A 20186-nucleotide genomic window follows, 5' to 3' on the forward strand; every position below is an offset into this window, starting at 1 on the left:
GAGAGAGGTAGCAAGCCCAGGAGGTTTCACTACCTAACAGGAATCACCAGTCAAGGAGCAGCAGAAGCTACCAGAGGCACAGCTAGAGGGGACAGCCCTTAAGAGCTGGGACGTGCAGGACTAGACTAGTGCAGAAGACAAAAAGCAAATGAAAATGCTAAACAGGGCAAAACTATATGGCAAACATTTTATGGGAAAAAGCCTGAGGCTCTTCTTAGAGCAACAATCAAAGGAATTCTATAGCAGAAACTTTCTCTGTAAAAGACTACAGTGACCAACTGTTCCATTTTTTAAAAGCTTGACTCCTCTTCAAGACTCTCCTAGCATCTGAATCACTGTTCCATCTCCAAGAGTTCAGGGACTGATACTGAAGTGCTCCCAAACGCGTACTTGACTGCGTGTCTTTCTTAGTTCTGCTGCAAATGTCTATCCATGCATAGGACATAGGTATGAAAAAAGATAAAGATATAGAGTTAGATAAAGAACATTAAAATAAGGAGTTATATGAGTGATACAAAATTATAAACAGCATTTAGAGGCAAACTAAGTTTGTTTTTTTTTCTCTAATTTGCTGTGCACTTTAATTTTTCTGGTTAGGCACAATTTACTCTTTTCTGCATAATGTAGGCAGCTAAAGGATCTATAAGGAGATACTGTTGCTAAACTTTAAAAGGTGCTTTTAAATAATATTTATTAAGTGTATTACATGTATATTTGAAGTTATTAGACTTTAAAACAACATAATAGTTTTAAAATTATTTCAGATAATTAATGTCAGCTACTATTTATTGAGGTTAGGTGTTTACACAATTATCTCTAATTACAGATAAAGGTAACCATGATACAGAAAGTTAACTACCAAGTTTCCCCAAAAATAAGATCTAGCTGGACCATCAGCTCTAATGTGTCTTTAGGAGCAAAAATCAATATAAAACATTAATATAATATTAATATAATTAATATATTATATTAAAATAAGACCGGGTCTTATATTAATTTTTGCTCCAAAAGATGCATTAAAGCTGATGGTCCAGCTAGGTCATATTTTTCGGGGAAACACAGTAATACACTCAAGATCACAAAACTATTTAGTGACAGAGTTGGGATTCAAACTGAGGCAATTTGGCTCCAGATTCTGTGTTCTAAACCACTACACTCATGTAAGCAAAATAAATAAAAAGAAATCCATTCCCAGCAAAGTTGTGCAAATACAAAGAGAAAATCTCAATAACAACTAATGAAAGAAGTCTGAATACTTTTAAAGCAAAAACAGTTTGACTCTCAACTACAACAGTGGAAATGAGTAGATGACATTTTCAATGTACTGAAATGAAATAATTTCCAATATTGAATTCTCTACTCCACAAAAACTTATTTCACAAATAAATGTAAAACAGTGAAATTTATCAGACAAACAATTTGTCTGAGAGGGTTTGCCTCCAGAAGAGCCCCACCAAAAGAAATTCCAAAGTATATACTTCAACAGAAAAAGTGATCCTAGATGGAATGTCTAAAATGCAAAAAGTAAAAAAAACAAAAAAAAAAAAAACAAAAAAAGGAAAATAATGAATGTGTAGAAAAGTCTATAGGAAAAGAACTCTTGTATAAAACAATTTTAAAATAATATTATTTAGGGTTAAAAAGAAAATGTACAATAATATCATAAAAGTCAGTAGAGGAATAAAGATATTCATTAACTTTAGACTATGATAAGTATGTATGTTGTCCTGCAGGTAGCCACTAAAAGCACAGAAAAAGAGTACATAATTTCAAAACTCATAGATGAAAAAACAAATAATAAAAATAATCAACCCAAAAGAAGGGAAGAAAGAAAAGAAAAACAGAAAAACTGAGACACACAAAATAACATGGTAGATTTCAAACAAAATATATTAGTATTTATGTTAAATATAAATGCATTAAATTCTCCCATCAAAGTACAATATTGTCAGATTGTCTTTTAAAATACCCGATGCATACCTTTGATAAAAAAAAAAAAAAAAACCACACAACTAGAACACAAGTACATAAAAGAGTTGAAAGAGAAAGGCTGGAAAAAGATACACTGTGAAAATAACCACGAGAAAGTCATTTGCCTCTAGTAATATCAAACAAAACAGACTTTATGAGGAAAAAAAGCATTGTTACAAAAAGGCTACGAGTCACTTCACAATGAGAAAATTCTCAGTTCATTAAGAAGATGCAACCGTTATCAATCTGATTGCACCTAGGAACATAGCCTCAAATTATATAAAGCAAAATTTGACAGAACTAGAAGGAAAAACTAAACAATAATAGCTACTGAGAGATTTAACCATACTCCTTTTAGTAATTGATTTAAAAATCTAAAAAGGCAAACAAAAACAGAAGAGTCAGCAATAATACAGAAGATGTGAACAAGACTAACCAAACTGACCTATTAAACATACATGAACACTGCGTCAAGAACTGAGGAGTGAACTTTTTTTTTTTTTTAATTAGTTTCAGGTGCACAAGACAAAGTAATACTTAGACGTTTATCTTTTATATCCCTCACACTGTGTGAACCCCCCTTCCCCCATCCACTATTCCTCTGAAATCGCACAGAGCCATTACATTTCCACTGTCTCTATTCTTAATGCTGTACTCCACTTCTTGTAAGTACATACATATACATACATATATATATATATATATATATATATATATATATATATATATATATATATATGTGTGTGTGTATATACATACAAACTTGTAGTTGCAATTCATTATTGTTCAGCTTCAGCTTCAGGTGTACAATGCAGTGATCAGGCATCTACATCATCCCTGAGGTGGTCGCCCTAATGAGACAAGTGTCCATTGGATACCCTACAAAATCTTTACAACATTATTGATTACATTCCCCAAATTAATTTTCAAAACACCGTGGCAATCTTGTGGTTACTGACTGTTTTCTAATCCCCTCACCTTTCCCCTTATCCCCACCCCCCCTCCCATCTAGCATCCCTCAGTTTTTCCTCTATGTCTCCAAAACTGTTTCTGATTATGAACATTCTTTTTAATAGCAATGGAATATTTATACAATAATCCCTTTTCTGGAGAAAAAAGCACGTGTCAACAAATATCAATCATACAGAGCACTTTTTATTACCACAGAACAACATAATCTAGGAAAAAATATAAATGGTAACTAGAAAAGCTCTATATAGTTTGAAATTTAAGAAATACATATTGAAATTGCCCATGAGTCAAAGAAGAAATCATAATAAAAATTTAAAAATTATTTTAACTGAATGATGATGACAATACTATAATAAAAACTGGTGGGATGAAGCCAAAGCAATGCTTAGAGAGAAATTTATAGCCTTAAAATACATACATTAGGAAAGGAAGGACTGAATATTGAGCTAAACAGCTAGCTCAAGAAATCAGTAGTCGGGGGAAAAATAGAAGAATATAGTGATTAATGAAATAAAACTAATGAGAAAACTTAGGTGACAATGATCAAGAATAAACATACAAATAACCAATATAAGGAATTAAAGGAAGCACTTCACTACAAACATAACACATTAAAAATATGAGAGAAATTTTAAATAAAATGGGAAGATTCCTAGAAAAAGCAACGTAAAATTGACTCAAGAAGAAATAGAAAACCCCAGTGTTCTATAAACAGGGTGATGGTCAAAATATTTAAAACTTGGTTTGACATAATTACTAATCATTAGAACAGATATTAGCCCAATCAGAACTGATACCAACTCTGATAACCAGTATATTAGTACTAATGCTTAAAGACTGCCTATAACTATTGAGAATTGTATCACTAGTCTTACACCTTCTTACACAGAAAAACTATGATCAGTTTTACTGGTGAGTTCTTACCAAATATTCAAAGAGAAAAAGGTTACTACGAACTTCACCAAAGAACAGGAAAACACAATTATATTTATCAACTAATTTTATGAGTCTAACAAAAGCTTAAAACAAACAAACAAAAAATCTGAAAAGGATACTATGAAAAGGAAAATTTATAGCTCAATGTTACTCTTGAAAATAGTGGCAAAAATCCAATACAAAACATTAGTAAACTGAATCCAATAAAATTAATACATCATGACCAATATGAGGGTATTTTAGGAATGCAAGGTTGATTTAACATTTAAAAAAAAATCAATTAACATATTAAAAGAGAAAAATCATAAAATCATCTTGATACAGTAAAATATTCATGATAAAAATTCTTAGCAAAGTGGTAGTAGAAAAAAACTTCCTTAATGTGATAAAGAATAATTACCAAAAGAAAAAAAAAGTCAAATATCATATATAATGGTGACATACTGGGAAGCTTCCCTTGAGGATCAGGAAAAAGGAAAATGATCTCAACTTGAATCAGACTTTCCAGGATTTCATAGTTCTTTTCAGATTCATTCTATTAGACAATATAGATTCTATATTGCTGTATATTTTTGTCTCCATGATAAGAAGGTGTTCTCTACCCTTCAATTTATAATGGCCGAGTTAAACTTTATATCTAAACATAAGATTTAGCTTTGTACTTATATTACATACCATAGGTTCCGTTTCCTTTGGAGGTCTTTCCAGGGCAGGAATGTACCACTGAAAGCAGAGTTCTTTGTTTAAAGCTTGTGCTGTTTGTGCTGCCCTATCTGAAGATATCGGCTCTACAGAAGATGGGCTGGCAAGGATCTTTAATGATAAAATGGAATGTAGAGAATTATCATGAAGTAACTAGCAAATAAATAAAAACATCAGTTTAAGTGCTGGTAATGAATTCATTCAATATTTAAAACATTCATTCAATATGTATTCAATACGGGCTCCACTGGATAACTCTGGGAATTGTTTCAGCTTGTTTTATGGTTGTAGATCTTAAAACTGTCCCTGATTACCACAGAGAAGATTTTTCTACAGAAGAATATGTTTTAAACCCTAGTGGACTCAACAAATATCTTCCACTTTGGTGAGTCTCCCAGATTAAAGACATAACCTCAAGTTCACATGGATTCTAAGAATATCTGCTTTTTTTCTGGTTTATTCACTGGCAAATCTACTAAGGATATGGTTACACTTTATTATTTATTTTTCAATAGAATTTTTTGTTTGCAGTGTCAGATACAAAATAAGACACAGCTTTTACTCTAAAAGATTAAAATCCATTGTTATCATTCCGCTTTTAAATGAATGTGGCTGATTTGTAAGTTCAGTCTTGGTGAATCTGGGCCCAGCTTCTCTGATGGAACTTTGTCCCTGAATCAGGAGTTTTCAAGAATCATAAATGTGTAGTGATTTCATAAATTATTTACTTAGTTTTTAAAGGTAGCTAAGAAGGCAAAGCATGATTGATGTCAATAAAATAAATCTAGCCAAAGAGATTATAATAGTGATAATAATATCTCAAATCTAAAAAGAGCTTTCTTCAACAGTGTGTGAACTATATTCAAAATTAACTTCTTGAACAAAACGATTGTTGCCAAATGGGAGGAGGTCAGGGGGCTGGATGAAAAAGGTGAAGGAATTAAGAAATACAAATTGGCAGTTATGAAATAGTCAAGGGGATGTAAAGTACAGCATAGGGAATACAGTCAATAAAACAACTATGTATAGTGCCAGGTGGTTACTAGACTAACTAGGGGGATCACTTTGTAAATTATATAAATGTGTAACCACTATGCTGTACACCTCAAACTAATATAAAATAATATTGAATGCCAACTTTAAATGAAAATTAAAAAAGAATCATGCCTATAATTTTAAGAAAATGAGCATTATATTGACACAATAAATATACTACTTGACATTTTTTAAAAAAATTAACTTCTTGTTATTCCCAAGATTACAGCATGGTGGCTGGGAAGCAGTTTTTCTACTAAACTCTTGACATCTAAGGTATCTGAAGGCTTGGTGACCAAGGGAACATGTCAGTGGCCAGAATGAAATGCCTGGTGTTTCTATGAGGCTTTGTTCCTCCCATTATTTCTGAGCCTATTCAAGATCTAATATAAGATCGCCAATGCAAGTCTTCAAAATAAAATAAAAAGAGAAATAAAGACATTGACCTTTCAAGGTATCTACTGATAAAAGAAAAATATGTTTTGACTGAAAGGTAATATTAAAGGTGAAAACCTTTCAAAAATGTCTAGAGACTACCATAAAAGGATACAGTAAGCCAGAATCCTCACTTATTAGCACTATGGTACTAAAAGCATGACCAAAATGCACAATAAGCAAGATTATTAGGGTTAAATAATTATTTTAAAGTGCTTAATTAAGATGAATTCTACGTCAGGCAGTTCACCAAAAAATCAGGTAAATAACTGATTCTCATATTTTTTTCATATCTTGAGTGTCTTTCAAGAGTCTGACAACTACCTTGTTTCCCTGAAAATAAGATCTATCCGGACCATCAGCTCTAATGCGTCTTTTGGAGCAAAAATTAATATAGGACCCGGTCTTATTTTACTATAATATAAGACCAGATCTTATATAATATAATGTAATAGAAGACCAGGTATTATATTAATTTTTGCTCCAAAAGACTCATTAGAGCTGATGGTACGGCTAGGTCTTATTTTCGGGGAAACAGTATTTTAGCAAAGAATTCATGTTTAATAACTGGCTAAATGGAGAAAAATAACAAATAGATATTTTTTCTCTTCCATACATACAGTGTTTATTAGCACAGTGGTCTAATAATGGTAAATTGTAGCAGAAGTCAATTATCAAAATAAGTATTTCATTTTCCATTATCTTTAAAAAAAATCATACCTAGTTGCTGATGAGATTAATTAGATATACTAATTGATGGGATACACACTGAGTATTTTTGATATGTTTGATTTATTCCTTGAAAGGAATGAAACAGCAGACCTGCCAGGAGACCTCTTGTTCATCACAGCCCTATAGACAACAAATCACTTTGTACCAGTCAAATATTTGACCTTACACAGATTGTCACAGGCACATTGTCTAAACATGAATATCTCAGCATTGTGCACAATGTTAATCATATCCTCTCTTTTCTTGGAATTTTTAATGTAATTTGTTCAGCATCTTTGTCCATCAATAGACCTGACAACATGCAGACTCACAAAACTGATGAGCATGACCCATAGCAATGATTGTTCTGGAAAGGCATCTACTTCTTTGTGGGAGAAAAGCATGTTTAAGTATCAAATTAGGGAAAGAGTTTGATTGAAATAGCCTCCTGAGTGATTAAAAGGCTCAAAAATGTTATTATAAAAATCAGCCAAGCTTGGAGTTTATTAAAAAAAAAATCCAAAAGGCTTTATGCTTGTTAGCTATCTACCCCAGTGAAACGAACACATGATTGGGTGGCTTGCACCTGTCAGGCAAGCAACAGTGATCTTCAGAGCTGATTATCCTGGGAGAGTGTTACACTAATTATATCCAAAAAAAAAAAAAAATTAAACAGGGTGTGATAGCTCTTTGATAACACTGCTGCCATTAGAAATGTCACATATATTTACAACGTGTTCAAGGTTGTACATTTTGGAGCATCATCCTGAGAACTGGGTGATGATAGGTTACCCATAATACTAAAACACTCAAGTAGAACTCCTTTCAGAACAGTATTTAAGAAATCACACATATTAGTTTCCAAACTTATAAAATATTCACGCAGGTAGCATTTTCTCAATTCATTGGGATTTTGTTTCCTGGCAATTGTCATCAGTTTGGCTCAAATAAACTCTTACAAGCTTTAAAAAAAAAAAAAATCACGCAAACATATCCATTAAAACTATAGTTAACAATGTTCTCATTGTCTGTCCTCTACTCCACAACACCTTTGGTGTCTGGGACACATGGCTGTCTCCACGCCCAGGAGGAGGAATCAGAATTTGGCCTTAGATGGAAATGATTTCACCCCACTATCTACTGTTTCCTTCCCTGGTGGGGGCCAGACATTAACATTACGTGCCTGGCCTTTCCATCCCCTCTCACTCCACTCCCTGGGAGAGAGGTACTTGATTGGTGAATTTGGGGAAAAGAATTTTGGATATGCACAGCTCTGACTTACACCCTAGGAGTGAATTATTTGTAGGGAGTGCGTATTCTGTACTCCTTCATATGACAAATTTTTAAGAGGACTGTGTCCCCACAGATTTTAAAGAGACCTGTAATGACCAAAAAACAAAACAAAACACAACACATGGCTGTATTGGTAAATCTGTCTACTTTGCTATTCACTACTAAGAACACCATTTACCAGCAAATATAAACCATACCTTAAAATATCAACTTTATGACTCATAAAAGTGAGTATTTTTTAATGCCAGTCTGTTTCAGATTCTCAAATGATTCAGAATCTCGGCAGGAAATGGGGTGCTAAGTATTGGGCATCCCAATACCCCAGTATCTGAAAGTAATTTGAAAAATCCTCCCAAGTGAATTCCAATACAGTGCCCTGGGGGCACCTCCATAACCCCAACGGACAGTCACTTCTTTAACTGAATTCTTAAATATTCCTTAGTGGTCTTTCCAATTCTTTTTAAAATCACAATTTATTAACAGTCACTTCTATTTCATAAATTTTAAAGATTTTCATTAAAATATAGCTAACATACATTATATTAGCTGCAGATGTACATCATAGTTATTCAATAGTACTCACCTGGCTAAGATTCACTTTTAAAGTCACAATTTATTAACAGTCACTCTGCTTTCTTGTTCAAAACAGTGATTTAAAAAAATATGTTATCTACTCAAAACATAAGGTTACCATTTTCTAGTAGGATAAGATGAGCAAAGGGTCTCAATTTGGAACAAGCCACATTTTTGTGAGACAGCTGACGATAGAAACATTGTAAAAAGTAAAGCACTATATGGTAAAGTCCAAAGTCAAAATAACTCAAAATAAATGAATGATTGTTTTTCCTAGTTTTTGAAAGAATTCTATGCAAATGACTTGATTTATTCATTTCACAAATACATATTGAAAACTTATAATATGTCCACTAGAATCTCAAACTCTGTATCTACAGAGCAGAATATAGCAGACTTCGCCACAAAAGTTCTCATTCTTCTGCCTCCACTACATTGGCTAATGGTGTTACCAAGCTCTAATGATCACAGAGAGGGGATCCAAATGGCGGAAGAGACTTTGACCATTTCTTCCGCTTCACTTTCTGTCTCCAAAGGGTCACTAAGTTGTTTTGTTTTCAATTTTACTGAATATCTCTTACATCCATCCTTTCCTTCCCATTCCTATGATCATAAGTTCCATCACTTTACCATTTCTCTCTTGGATAACTCCCTTTCACCTATCCATTGCCAATCAACCCTACCAATGACTGACAATATAATCCATATAGTTTAATTTTTACATTCCGTCTGCCACTAACCTCGCCATTTTCTCTTAAAACGCTTCTCTGAGGTTCTGTAGTTTTCTTCTGTTCTAACTCTATCGCTGCTTCTCCACTACCACACCACCACTGTATACAATGACTAGGCCTTATCCATCCCCTCTTTCTCCACCAACTAAGAGTGTCTGATACCACGTTTCAAATATACTTTCCTATTTTTAATAAAACACTTCACTTTTTTGTATCTTCCAATTCACTGATTCTGGTAGTTTATTTAAAAATTACTATTATTCAAGACCTTAGTATCTTTAAAAAATAACAAAACTTCATTTACATTCCTCTTTTTCTCTTCAACAGGTAACTTAAAAGAAGCTTCCATATTACATATTTTGAGAAAGTCCATCTAATTTAATAACTTTTCAAACAACAAGAAACCTTCAAACTTTTAACTTATTTAAACATTTTACCCTATTTAGTCACACTCATGATAGTAAAAAATACAATGAATGATTTTTATTACATATTTAAAACAATGAAATTCAGCATAGATTTAGAAACTCACAGTCTAGTTTTATTATGGAGTTATTATGTTGAAATTTGTGTAACTTCTTGGCAAAATTACTGCCTGAGAGATGTTAAGTTCAGGAATATAGAAAATTCTGAGCCAGTCTGAAGATGTACGAGGACCGCAAAACAAAACACTTGAAAGGTGAGCTTTCCTAGACATCCAGGATGTCTGGTTGACTTCGCTATGTGACAAAACAGAAATGAGCCTCCCCAGGAACTCTGAGGACACTAGACATTCTTCATGCCAGTACTGAGGTTAACGTGCTCCCTTCCGAAATATGAGGATGATTTTAGGAACTTTTACAAAAATATATAATGTTTCAAAACATTACCTTGGCTGATGAGTCATGTAAGACTTTTTCTGAAAAAGGTGAATTTTCTAATCCTTGCAATAGTTCTCTTGGAAATTCATCAATACAAGAGGAACAATACAGCTGTAAGAATCTTTTAAGGAAAACATCCATTTCTTTTTGGCGCAAAATCAACCCAGAGTTGAAAAGGGATGTGAGAAGTGTATCATCTGGCAAAGAAATTCCAGAACCTGGCTTTGGAGATGCTTTAGGAAGAAAAATAGCTTAATTTAGAGTCATGTTAGATAACAGAATGGTCTCAATATTATTCTCTTTTGCTCACTAACCACTAACCAGTATATCCCCATCTCCGGGACTTTTCCAACATTTTAGCGCTTACACATTAATGGACTTGCTTCTTGCCCCAGAAAGGAAAGAAAATCTCAGAAGCATGTAAGGATGTTAATTGAGGTTCCAAGCCTTCACAACGCAAAAATGTTCTCTCTAGCTGTCTTGTTTGGGGCTCTCCCCACAAAATATCTTAAAGCAAGAATTTAGGTGCAGGTAATTTATTTGAAAAATGATCCAAAGAGCACCAGTCAGAGAACAGGGAAAATGTGACAGAGAAAAGAAAAGAGCCACTGAGAGTGAGTTAATGAATGGGCCACAGCTATGAACAATGAGGGCTCAGGGCTGGGCGGTGGGGGGTGTCGTCTGAAGAAAGAACATGTAGAATTGTCCCATCAAAGGACTGGGAAGCTGGAATATTGATCTGCCACGTTAGTTGACGGTTACTCCTCGGTGTGTGGAATCCTGGCACTCTCAGGCTGCCCTTCCTTTGGGCTGGGCAAGCCTCAGTAACTTCCGAGGAAGCCCAGGCAGAAAAGCAGTGAAATGTGGGCACCTGACATGGGAAGTGTCAGCAGCTGAACTGAGGTGAGCTGAGTTGGTACAGGGCAGGGCATAACCAGGGTCTGCTGCACTGGCTCATGTCCGCTTGCTTCACCACTCGACTTCCATTGTTCTTGCACCCAACATGAGGCACCTTAACCCCTGACCCCTTTCTGGGTGCTTGGCTGTCTCACTGCTAACTCCTGATAACTGCGCTTAGCCACCCTGTGGCTCCGCCTATTAGCCTTGCTGGCTTCTCCATCACTGGGCCCTGGAATAGGTCAAACTGTCTTTTCTGACCATGGCACTGATGAGCAACACTGGATCACCCATTTCACAGGCACAGATTGAACACAATAATACACATTCCCAAAACCACAAAGGGATGGATATGAAGCAGATTATACCAGTCCTTCTGGATATTCTGTAGGTACATCAATGATAAAACAAAAAACTTAACAAAACAGAACAACTCCATGGAGTTAAATATCCCTTCTGAAGTCATGCATTTCTTCTCTTTTACATACTGGATACTGAAAGACTCTCTCCTTAAAGCCCAAATTTCATCTTGCTAATTTTATAAGCTTGTCATATTGTGATCACTCTGGTTCTTAATTGTTTTAAAACATGAGTCAGTTTGGCAGTCATGGGAAGACTCTGGATACCTCCCTATAATAATGTTTTAAATACATGAAATAAAACATATAGAATGCCAAAGGAAATCAACTACATTGAAATACTATTTTATGCAAAGGTCCGAGTGTCTCAACTTAAGAACCCCTGAAATTCTCATCTTCTGACGAGAATTCACTCAGAAAGGTATCAAAAGTATTTTATAATTCTAAATCAGAGAATTGACTTAAATAGAAACTGGAAAGGAATATGATTTTTCTTAACCCATCAAAAACTTACCTAGAAGCTTGCTCATATTATTAATTCTCTGCAGATGAATATAGTAGCGCAATAGAAGAATCCATGTAATATCCACCTTAGTCTGAGTCTTGTTTCTAGCATCTGTATTGTCATATACATTATCACTTTGGTTAAAAAATGTATAGCCAGTCTGGAAAACAACTTGGTAGTTATCTGAAAGTTTGAAAAAAAAGCTTTTAATACAAATATTATGCCTTTCTTAAAAAATAATGAAATGTATGAAAAAAGCCCAACTCAGAAAGGAAAGACTGACACAGGGGATTACATTTGATTAATTATTTTGTATCACAAAGGACAATAAACCATAGACTTAGAAAATATATTTAAAACACGTATGAAATGTTTTTTCTCTAATATGAATAACACCTTCCACCAATCAATAAGAAAAAGTCAAATAGTCCAACGAAAAAGTGAGCAAAGAATTCCAACAGAAACTCATAGAAAAGGAAACCCAAATGGCTAACATTTTCAGCATTACTAAAAATCAGAGAAATGCAAATTGAAATCAAATATCATTTCACTTCCCTCAGGAAATGACAGACCCTGAAATGTGAAAATGAGAAATATTAGTAATAATGTGAAGAAACCAGAATTTTCATACACTACTTGTGAGAACAACCTCTTGGGGAAGCAATTTGGCAGGATCTAATAAAATTTAAAATGCAGATACTTATATATGTGTACCAGGAATTTCCCACAAGATATTCATGACATTGTTGTTTGTAAACTAAAATTTTAAAAGATAGAAACTTGGAAAAATAAGAAGCCTATTCATTTTATGGTATTTAAAATAAATTTATTAGATCTATAGGCAGAAAATGTAGTGTAGTGTCTTGGTTCAAATTCCAGCTGTACCACTCACTATTGTTGAGACCTTGAACCTCTCTGTGCCTTAAGCCTCTGTAGGCTTTTGCTTTTCTGAGTCTTAATTTCCTCATTTTTAAAATGGGCATGATATGGGTGGTTCTGGATAGATTTTGAAAACACATACTCAGTTAGCAAGCCGGTTCCAGAAGACAGAGTATAATACTATTGTATAAATTTGAAAGAACTCAATACACTATTTTGTATTATTTATGTATAGACACACAAATATATAATATTTGATTAGGGTAGTGGGTGCTCCTAGGGAGAAAGGAAGTAGGTTATTCTATGGTTAATGACGTATGCATATTTTCTTAAATAATAATATGAATCCCGATGTACTCACCACCCAGCTTAGCAAACAAAATATTCCCAGTACTCGGAGAACCTTGTAAAGCTCTTGCTAATCCCATTTCCTCCTCTCTACTTCAGCCCATCTCCCAGCAATAATCACTATCTAAAATTATGTGTTAATAATCTCATAGGTTTCCTTTACCCATTACTTATATATTATCTATTACTTGTTATTTAATAAGCAATGCATTACTACTTTTATCTTTTTGGAACTTTATAGGGAGAAAATCATATTGCACGTACTTATCTATGATATTCTTTCTTCCACTAAACATTATGCTTTAAAAATTCATGTATGCAGCTGTAAGTCATGATGTATGTAGCTGTAAGTCATTAATTTTTCATTGTTGTATTATATTCCATTGCTATATGAATATGCCACAATTTATCTGTTCTACTGTTGATATTCACATGGATTGTCTCTAAGTTTTGGTTTGTTGGCTGTGGTTTTGTCTTTGCTATTATGAACAAGGCTGCTATGAATAGTTGAGTACATCTTGTCTAATGCATATGTGTAAACATTCCCTGGAAGTGGAATTACTAGATTATTTTTCAGAATTCTTTGGACCAATCTTGCCTCTTGCTCTCCCACATAAATTTTAGAATAAGTTTGTCAAATTCCACAAAATAAAATTTGCTGAAATTGTTACTGACGCTACAGTAAATCTATAGATCATTTGGAGAAGACTTAGAATCTTGCAATGAATCTTCTTAACTATAAATATTCCATGTTTTCTTATCTCCTTCAATATTTTTTTTTGTTTTATAACTTTTAGGTAGATTAAGCCCTAAATACCTTATACATTTTTGGAGTATTGTAAATGATAGCTTCTAAAAATGCACTATCTGTTAAACGTGTATCGAAATGAAATCTTACATTCTGTAATCTTGCTAAACATTCTCATTGCCTCTAGTTTTTGGGACTTGTCCATGTGAATAATCTATTGTTAACAACAGCTTTATTCTTCTTTCCCATTACTTGTACCACTTATTTCTTATTTCTTTTGCTTAATATTTATGCAAGATAGGACTTCCAGAACAATTTTCAATAGAAGTGGTGATAGCAATCTTACTCCTACTTTTAAAAAGGTCTAGTGTTTGAATATTGAGTAAGGTAAGTCCAGTAGGCTTTTTCCCATTCACACTTTTCAAAATGAAGAAAACCTTTAATTCCTAGTATTAAAATCATGATACGTGCAAATTAAAATTAAATCTTTCCCTCACTGCCATATTGACAAAAGTTTTAAAAAATGTTTATAATGTACTTATGTCAGCAAGGGTATAGGGAAAAGAGACCTTTTATTAATTGCTGGCAGGAGTATAAACTGGCATAACATTTATTGTAGGCATTTGGCAAAATTTACCAAAATTGCAAAAAGATCTACCCTTTGATCCAGAAATTTCCCTATGGGAATTGGACCAAGAGCCAAGAGATATACCAGCCTATGTACAGAATTATATATATAGCAGAGCTCTATGTAGCAGTGAGTTATTTATCTATAGCAGAGTTCTATGTATTTGTAAGATTAGAAACAACCTAAATCTCTATCAAAGGGAGACTAATTTAATTATGGTGCATCTCTACGAAGGAACATTGTGCAACAATAAAAAAAAGTTATGTATTGATTTGAAACAATTTATAATAAATATATTTATATTAAATTAAAGAAAAGAATGAACAAGGGGCATAGCTGTGTGTATAGTTATGCTATTATTTGTATTTTTAAGGGAAAAAAATGTCAACGTAATAGTGTATGAGTATGCACCTGATTGGTTCACGCAATATCCATCTTAATCTCCAAATTTGCTTTCCTATATTGAAGAAGTTAAAAAGATAAAAATTGTGTTTCCCAGATTTCTTGGCAGGTAGGTCCCTTGATGGAATTTAGGTATCACAAATTCAGTGCACCCGTGCAGGACTTGGAAGTTGGAACCCTGCTAAATGGTGCAGGAGACAGGATTCAAGGCATCTGGTTTGTTGGTGTGCATTCTGGCAGAGACGGTGTGATGCCTGAGGGTGCAGCTAGAGCAAAGGCTTCCTATTTTGCAGGCAGATTCCTGCTTCTACAACTTCCTTTACATTATGGTCTGAATGTTTGTATCCCCCGCCTCCAAATTTATATGTCCAAATCCTTTTCTTTTGCACTTAGGCCCTAAGACCCCGATCCTCTACCAGAGGCTACCCAAACCATTATCTAAAATCCAACAAATCACTACAAGTAAGCTTTTTAAACTTGATTACACATGACATATATCAGGTTTTTATAAAATGCCTATCCATTAAAACATACCAAGCAAATAATCTGTGTATGAAGACAAAAGATCCATAATGGCAAATTCTGGGATGTTAGGTAATACCCCTTGACTAACTTTATCAGTTCTAGCATTTTTCTTTCCAATAAGTAGGTTAACGGCCAGCACAGCTTCATTGACCTAAAAGTAATGCATAATTAGAATTCATAAATGTAAGCTTTCTGATTCAGAGATTACCTATTAGGTAAATAACATGAAAAAATGAATTCATAAAATAAAATTTGACATATATTGGAAGAAAAAATAAAGACATCCTCAAAAATGTTATCCCCAACATGTAGCATATATCATTGTCAAAGATATTGTTACTGTTGAAAATTTAATTAATGTATAAGTCACTTTATATTTTTAATGTAAAAATCACTTTAAATATGCTACCTTACCTAACTATGACAGATATCTACCAAAAGTCAAATAGGTGTACCTGTGTATCTGCCAATATTTCCATTAAAGAAAAGTTAAAACAAACAAAGACAGGTCTGGATAATAGAAATTAAAACACTACATACATAAAGTACATTTCTAATCTTCCCAAAGAAACATTAGCCCAAATCCCAAAGAATATAAAATTTTCCTTCCTCTTGTACAAACATATTGTGTTGTATTAACAGCTAGTAGGTGGAGAATACAGATGTGACAAAAAAAAGAAAGATTAAGTAAAGATCACACCAACCTGTGCAGCAGCTCTTATTGCAATCCAGGCCAATGACTTGTACATTTCAAATCTATTTACTGTTGGTTCTTTAATAGAACTATGTTTTCTAGTAGAAGCCTATAAAATATGGCAAATATTTTATGGTAAAGATATATAAAAATACTATAAAGTTTCATGATAAATTTTTTCATCTTTAGAAGATAACAATTTAGTGGAATACTATGTAGCCATTAAGAATAATGTATGCCAGACAAGAAAAAGCTAAAGGAGTCCATCAACACCAAAGAAGTATTACAAGAAATGTTAAAGGGACTTCTATAAGGAGAACTAGGGTGGGGAACATAAATACAAATAATAAAATGGCAATAACTATGTAACTATCAATAATCACTTTAAATGTAAATGGACTAAATGCTCCAATAAAAAGACATAGGATAGCTGAACGGATAAGAAAACAAAAACCATACATATGCAGTGTACAAGAGACCCACTTCTGATCGAAAGACAAACACGACTGAAAGTACAGTGATGGGAAAAGATATTTCATGCAAAATGGAAATGAAAAAAAGCTGGGTAGCAAGTACTTATATTAGACAAAATAGACTTTAAAACAAAGACTATTATGAGACAAACAAGGACATTTCATAATGATACAACAAGAGGATATAACCCTTGTAAACATTTATGCATGCACCATAAGAACACCAAAATATATATAATAAATATTGATGGACAAAAAGGGAGAGATTAACAGTAATACAGTCATAGCAGGGTATTTTAACACCCTATTGATATCAATGGACAGATCTTCCAAACAGAAAATAAACAAGGAAACAGCAGCCTTAAATGACACATTAGACCAGATGGATTTAATTGATATTTTTAGAGCATATCACCCCAACAAGGCAGAATATACATTCTTGTCAAGTATACAGGGAACATTTTCCAAGATATACCACAGGTTAGGTAACAAGTCTCAATAATTTAAGAAGTCTCAATAAATTTAAGTCTCAATAAATTTAAGAAGACTGAAATCATATCAAACATTTCCTCCAAACACAATGGTCTGAAACTAGAAATCAATTACAAGAAAAAATAACTGAAAAACACACAAACACTTGTAGGCTAAAAAACATGCTACTAAACAATGAATGGGTCAACAATAAGATCAAGGAAGAAATCAAAAGATACCTTGAAACAAATGAAAATGAAAACATAATGACCCAAAATCCATGGGACACAGGGAAAGCAGTCCTAAGAGGGAAATTCATAGCAATACGGGCCTACCTCAAGAAGAAAAATCTCAAATAAACAGTCTAACTTTACACCTAAGGGAAATGGAAAAAGAACAGCAAACAAAGCCCAAAGCGAGTAGAATGGAGGAAATAATAAAGATCAGAGTGGAAATAAATGAAATAGAGTCTAAAAAAAAATTACAGAAGATCAATGAAACCAAGAGCTGGTTTTTTTAAAAGATAATAAAATTGGTAAACCTATAACCAGACTCATCAAAAAAAGAGAGGGGAAGAACTAAAAAGAAAAATCAGAAACGAAAGAGGAGAGGTGACAACTGACACCACAGAAATACAAAGAATGAAAAGAAAATACTTTGAATAATTACAAGTCAAAAAATTGGATAATCTAGAAAAAATGGGTAAATTCCTAGAAACATACACTCTTCTAAGACAGGATCAAGAAGAAACAAAAAATATGAACAGACTGATTACTACTAACAAAATCTAATCAGTAATCAAAAAACTCCCAACAAACAAAAGTCTTGAATCAGATGGCTTCACAGGTGAATTTTACCAAACATTCAAAGAAGAATTAACACCTATGCTTCTCAAACTATTCCAAGAAATTCAAGAGAAAGGAAGGCTTCCAAGATTTTATAAGGCCACCACTACCCTGATTCCAAATACAGACAAAGACATTACAAAAAAATGAAAATTATAGGCCAATATCCCCAATGAACACAGATGCAAGAATCCTCAACAAAACATTAGCAAATCAAATTCAGCAATACATTAAAAATATCATATACCATAATCAAGTGGGGTTTATTCCTGGGATACAAATTTAGTTCAATATCTGCAAATCAATTAATGTGATACGCCACATAAACAAAATGAAGGATTAAAATTATATGATATCAACAGATGCAGGAAAAGCATTTGACAAAATCTAGCATCCATTTATTATAAAAACTCTCGGCAAAGCGGGAATAGAGGGAACATACCTCAACATAATGAAGGCCATATATGACAAACCCACAGCTAACATCATAGAGATCACCAAAATACTATTAGAACTAATAAATGAATTCAGTAAAGTAACAGGATACAAAATTAATATTCAGAAATCGGTTGCATTTTTATAAACCAATAACAAACTATCAGAAAAAGAAACCAAGAAAACAATCCCATTTACAATTGCATAAAAAAAAAAAAAATACCTAGGAATAAATTTAACCAAAGAAGTAAAAGACCCATACTCAGAAAACCTTAAGATATTGAGGAAAGAAACAGAAGAAGATACAAATAATGGAAGTATATACCGTGCTCATGGGTAGGAAAAATTAATAACTGAAATATCCATACTACACAAAGCAAACTACATATTCAAGGCAATCCCTATCAAAATACAAATGGCATTTTCCACAGAACTAGAACAAATAATCCTAAAATTTATATCGAACCACAAAAGACCCCAGATAGCCACAGCAATTTTGAAAAGGAACAGACTTGGAGGTGTCACACTACCTGATATAACTATATTACAAGACTATTGTAATCAAAACAGCATGTTACTGGCATGAAAATAGACACATAGATCAGTGGAACAAAACAGAGAGCCCACCTTATAACCCAGCAATCCCACTTCTGCGTATTTATGCAAGAAAATCCAAAACACTAACTTGAAAAGATATATGCACCCTTATGTTCTTTGCTGCATTATTTACAATAGTCAAAATGTGGAAGCAACCTAAGTGCTCATCAATAGACAACTGGATAAAGGATATATGGTACCTATATACAATGAAATATTGCTTGGCCATAAAAAAGAATGAAATCTTACCAGTTGCCACAACATGGATGGACCTAGAGGATATTAGGTTAAGTGAAATAAATCAGACTGAGAAAGACAAATACCATTTGATCTCACTTATATGTGGAATCTAAAAAACAAAATAAACGAACAAATAAAGCAGAAATAGATACAGAGAAAAAACTGATGGTTGCTTGCCAGAGGAAAAAAAAAAAAACCATATGATTTCACTTACATGTGGAATCTAAAGAACAAAATAAACAATTAAACAAAATAGAAACACTCATAGATATAGAGAACAAACAGATGGTTGCCAGAAGGGAGGGGGATTGGAAGGCTGGGTAAAAAAGGTGAAGGGATTAAGATATACAAATTGGTAGTTACAAAATAGTCATGGAGATATAAAGTACAGCATAGAGAATACAGTCAATGATATTGTAATACTACGTATGGTGCCAGGTGGGTACTAGACTTATCAGAGGGGATCACTTCGTAAATTATATAAATGTCAAACCACTATACTGTATGCCTGAAACTAAAATAAAATAATACTGAATGTCAACTGTAATTGAAAGTACTTTTTAAATAAAATAAAACATTTTTTTAAATTATGCAAAAAATCAATAATGAATTAAAAAGGAAAAAAGAGAATAATAATATATATGTACCTATTGACATGAAAAGATGTTCAAAGTATATGGGGAAATAAAAGTGTACATTATAAGATAGGATGCAACATATGAACCCATTTAAAAAAAAAAGATATATACACATATATATTCCCTGTATATAAAAGCAGAAAAAATTATTAACAGTGTTATCTCAGGCTTAAGGATAAATAGATTTCGCTTAACATTTTTTCTAATTTTCAATAAGGAGCTTGCATTATTTGAATATTAATAATAAACACAAGTGGCTTTTTATATAAAGCATTTACTTTAC

General features: G+C 33.1%; 1 protein-coding gene across 1 annotated transcript in view; it reads right to left on the reverse strand.

The window, feature by feature from the left end:
- Positions 1-20186, reverse strand: part of CFAP54 (cilia and flagella associated protein 54) — a 252362-nt gene that overhangs the window by 33422 nt on the left and 198754 nt on the right. The window contains exons 60-64 of the mRNA XM_019732067.3: positions 16215-16313; positions 15520-15661; positions 11990-12163; positions 10229-10452; positions 4555-4692 (exon numbers count right to left, since the gene is read on the reverse strand). Coding sequence (XP_019587626.3) covers positions 4555-4692; positions 10229-10452; positions 11990-12163; positions 15520-15661; positions 16215-16313 — 777 coding nt within the window. The remainder of the gene's footprint in view (positions 1-4554; positions 4693-10228; positions 10453-11989; positions 12164-15519; positions 15662-16214; positions 16314-20186) is intronic.

This window comes from Rhinolophus sinicus, chromosome 1 (assembly GCF_057876585.1).
Source record: "Rhinolophus sinicus isolate RSI-liver-muscle chromosome 1, RSI-T2T, whole genome shotgun sequence".
NCBI classification, from domain to species: Eukaryota; Metazoa; Chordata; class Mammalia; order Chiroptera; family Rhinolophidae; genus Rhinolophus; species Rhinolophus sinicus.